Below are 4213 nucleotides of genomic sequence, written 5' to 3' on the forward strand. Positions count from 1 at the left end.
TTTTTAATATAAGTATTTATAGCTATAAATTTCCCTCATAGTGCTGCTTTTTCTGCATCCCTTAAGTTTCGTTGGTTGTTTTCATTTTCATTCATTTCTAAGTATTGTTTAATTTCTCTTGTGACTTCTTCTTGGCCCCATTTGTTGTTTAAGATTGTATTTTTTAATTTCTACAGATCTGTTAACTTTTCAGTTTCCCTGTTATTAATTTCCAACTTCATCCCATTGTGGTTGAAAAAGGTAGTTTTTATGATGTTTATCTTTTTAAATCTAATGATGCTTGATTTATGGTCTGCACTGAGGAATTCCCAGGTGCACTTGAGAAGAGCATGTATTCTGTTGTTTTGGGGTAGAGTGTTCTGTATGTTTGTTAGATCTAGTTGGTTTTTTAGGTCCTGTATTTTCTTACTTATCTTTTTCCGCTTGTTCTATCCATTATTGAGAGTGGGGTATTTACAACTATTGTAAAACTGTCTACTTTTCCCCTTTAATTCTGTCAATTTTTGCTTCATGTGTTTTAATGGTCTGTTATTTGCATGCATAAACATTTATAATAGTTATATCTTGCTGTATTGAAGTATATTAGTATATAATGCCTTTCTTTGTCTCGTAATTTTTTTTATTTGAAGTCTCTATTGTCTGATATTATAGCCATCTCTGCTGTCTTTTGGTTACTGTTTGCACAGAATATCTTTTTGCAGGCTGTCACTTTCAATTTATTTATGTTTTTGGATCTAAAGTGAGTCTCTTGTAGACAGCATAAAGTTGAATCATGTTTGTTTGTTTGTTTCAAACCCATTCTGCCAATTTTTGTCTTTTGTTTGGAGAGTTTAATCTGTTTACATTTAAAGTAATCACTGATAAGGAGGGACTGACTTTTGTCATTTTGCTAACACTGACCCAGAACAACTCAGCACACAATAGAACACAGGAAAGTTAAGGAAGTTCAGCTGGTATAAATTCAAGTTAGAGTGCTATAACTTTAAGATGCTAAGTATAATCCCCATGGCAACTACAAATAAATAAATAAATAACTATAGAAAGTATACAGAGGAAATGACAAGGAATTAAAATGTTTCACTACAAAAAAAATAAATAATAAACCAAATACAAGAAGCAGTAATGCAGGAAATAAGAGACAAACAAGCTATAAGACATATAGAAAACAAACAGCAAAATGGCAGAAGTCAGTCCTGCCTTATCAGTGATTATTTAACTCTCCGAACAAAAGATAAAGATTGCCAAAATGAGTAAAAAAAAACATGAACTGGCTGGGCATGGTGGTTCATGTCTCTAATCCTAGCACTTTGGGAGGCCAAGGCAGGAAGATTGCTTGAGGCTACACATTCAAGACCAGCCTGAGCAACATACTGAGACCCTGTCTCTGCGAAAAGTATAAAATTTAGCTGAGTGTAATGGTACACACCTGTGGGTTCAGCTACTCAGGAGGCTGAGGCAGGAGGATTACTTGAGGTAACAGTGAACTATTAATATGATGATGCCACTGCACTCTAGCCCAGGCAACAGAGTGAGACCCTGTCTCAAAAACAAACAAACAAAAAAATCCAACTTTATACTGGCCTGCACAAAGCTATTCTGTGTAAATAGTAACCAAAAGAGAGCAAAGATGGTGATACTAATATCAGACAATACAGACAGTAGAGACTTTAAATCAAAAAAGATTACCTGTTCCTCATACTCTTCCCTCTGTGATGTTTTCCTATATTGTTATGTCCCAAAGTGTGTATATATCATTTAAGAATCCCTGAACACCAGTTACTGTACATCAGATTTTCCTGGGCCTACACATACGCTTCACAGCATCACATGTCACCGGCAGATACGATCCTGCTAAAAGCCATTGACAAAGGAATGACTTATAGAATATGCCTCTTCGCCTGGGCCACACCTTATCCTTATATTCTGTGTCTGGTGAGCGTACCTTAGTCTGTGACCTTAAAGGGCCAGTAATGCACAACAGCTGCTTCCTCAACCTCACCGGCCCCCCAACTCCCTTTTCCTGAAAACAGTCCCATGGACTGGTTCTTTACTGTGTCAGATGTACATTTGTGATTGGGTTGCACCCTCCTAATAAAGGCAACATGTACTTTACCATCACTTCTTTGCTTTCAGGTTGTTGGCATGGAGTGGAGCATGAGGAAGCACCTTCTAAACAGAGCATTTCTGTGGAAGGAGAGTCACAGGTCAGGACTCCCAAAGATTCATCTTCCCAGAATGCCTACCCCTGTGAAATATGTGGCCTGGATTTGAGAGATATTTTGCACTTGGCTGAGCACCAGGGAACACATAATGGGCAGAAACCATACACATGTGGAAAACAATTCCACTTCACTGCACACCTTCAACAGCACCAGAGGCAGCGCATTAGAGAGGTACCCTTCAGAAGTTCTGTGGACAGAGCCTCATTTATAAAGAGCTACACAGTTCCTGTGTCAGGGAAGCCCTTTACCTGCAGGGAGGTTGGAAAGGGCTTCCTGGCCAACAGGGGATTTCTCCATCAGCAGGCCATTCACACAGGAGAGAGGCCAAATAGCCATAAGAGATGTGAGGTGACCTTTCACAATGGAGAAAGTCATCACAACTGGGGAGAATTCAAGAAACCCTTCAGCCGCACAGACACACTTGTTCAGGACCAGAGAATCCTCACCAGAGAACGGCTTTTTGAGTGCAGCAAATGTGGGAAAGCCTGCACTCGGAGATGTAACCTCATTCAGCACCAGAAAGTCCACAGTGAAGAAAGGCCTTATGAATGCAATGAATGTGGAAAATTCTTTACCTACTACTCCAGCTTCATTATACATCAGAGAGTTCACACTGGAGAAAGGCCTTATGAGTGCCCTGAATGTGGGAAATCCTTTAGTCAAATCTACAGCCTCAATAGCCATAGGAAAGTTCACACTGGAGAAAGGCCTTATGAGTGTGAGGAATGTGGGAAATCCTTTAGCCAAAGATCCAACCTCATTCAACATCGGAGAGTTCACACTGGAGAAAGGCCCTACGAATGCAACGAATGTGGGAAATCTTTTAGCCAAAACTTCAGCCTGATTTACCACCAGAGAGTTCACACTGGAGAAAGGCCCCATGAGTGCAGTGAATGTGGAAAATCCTTTAGCCGAAGCTCCAGCCTCATTCACCACCGGAGACTTCACACTGGAGAAAGGCCATATGAGTGCAGTAAATGCGGGAAATCATTTAAGCAAAGCTCCAGCTTCAGTTCACATCGGAAAGTCCACACAGGGGAAAGGCCTTATGTGTGTGGTGAATGTGGGAAATCTTTTAGCCATAGCTCCAACCTTAAGAACCACCAGAGAGTTCACACTGGAGAAAGGCCTGTCGAGTGCAGTGAGTGTGGGAAATCCTTTAGCTGTAAGTCTAATCTCATTAAACACCTGAGAGTTCACACTGGAGAAAGGCCTTATGAGTGCAGTGAATGTGGGAAATGCTTTAGCCAAAGTTCCAGCCTCATTCAACACTGGAGAGTTCACACTGGAAAAAGGCCTTATCAGTGCGGTAAATGTGGGAAATCCTTTGGCTGCAAATCTGTCCTCACTCAACACCAGAGAGTTCACCCTGGAGAAAGGACTTAGCTGGACAGGGAATATGCAGTTTTCTTTTAGTGTAATTACACTGGAGGAGAACACCTTTGAGAGAGCCATCTACCTGCATTAAAGCCCCAACATCTGAAGTTGCATGGTGGGGAAATTCCCCTTAAGTCCCAGGTGTGTGGAAGCTTTAAGGAGCTGTGTTACACTTTCCAACCTGCCATTCATGGCCTTTGCCATTTATGTCACTGACAGTTTCTGAGGCAGAAGCCATATCTCCTCCACCACCTGCCAGGTCCGCAGAGTATGCATCATTTGCCAGCCCAGTCTGCTCAGGGAAGCAGACTGCTGTGTTCTCCCGTTTGCTGGAGGAAATCATGAGTAGTCTGAGCCCTCAGGGGGGTCCTCGTTTCCTTCTCTCTGGCACATGAAGGTGAAGACTTGACCCAGTTTTGTACCACAGAACCAGATAGGAGTTTGTTGGCAGCCTGCCAGGAAGGACTGTCTCTTTCAGGGACATGTTGGTCTCACGTGATGCTTACGTGGATTTTTTCCAGCCTCCAAGTCACCAACTTGGGAACTTCTTGCCTCACATTGCTTTGATTTTTACAATAATAAAGGCTTTATTATTTAAACTACTTTAAATCTTG

General features: G+C 41.6%; 1 protein-coding gene across 1 annotated transcript in view; it reads left to right on the forward strand.

The window, feature by feature from the left end:
• The window catches only part of ZNF211 (zinc finger protein 211), an 8887-nt gene extending 4674 nt beyond the window's left edge, over window positions 1-4213 (forward strand). The window contains exon 3 of the mRNA XM_012653597.1: window positions 2134-4213. Within this exon, the coding sequence (XP_012509051.1) occupies window positions 2134-3608 (1475 nt within the window). The 3' untranslated portion in view covers window positions 3609-4213. The remainder of the gene's footprint in view (window positions 1-2133) is intronic.

The sequence above is a fragment of the Propithecus coquereli genome, unplaced genomic scaffold (assembly GCF_000956105.1).
Source record: "Propithecus coquereli isolate 6110/MARCELLA unplaced genomic scaffold, Pcoq_1.0 Scaffold425, whole genome shotgun sequence".
Taxonomy (NCBI): domain Eukaryota; kingdom Metazoa; phylum Chordata; class Mammalia; order Primates; family Indriidae; genus Propithecus; species Propithecus coquereli.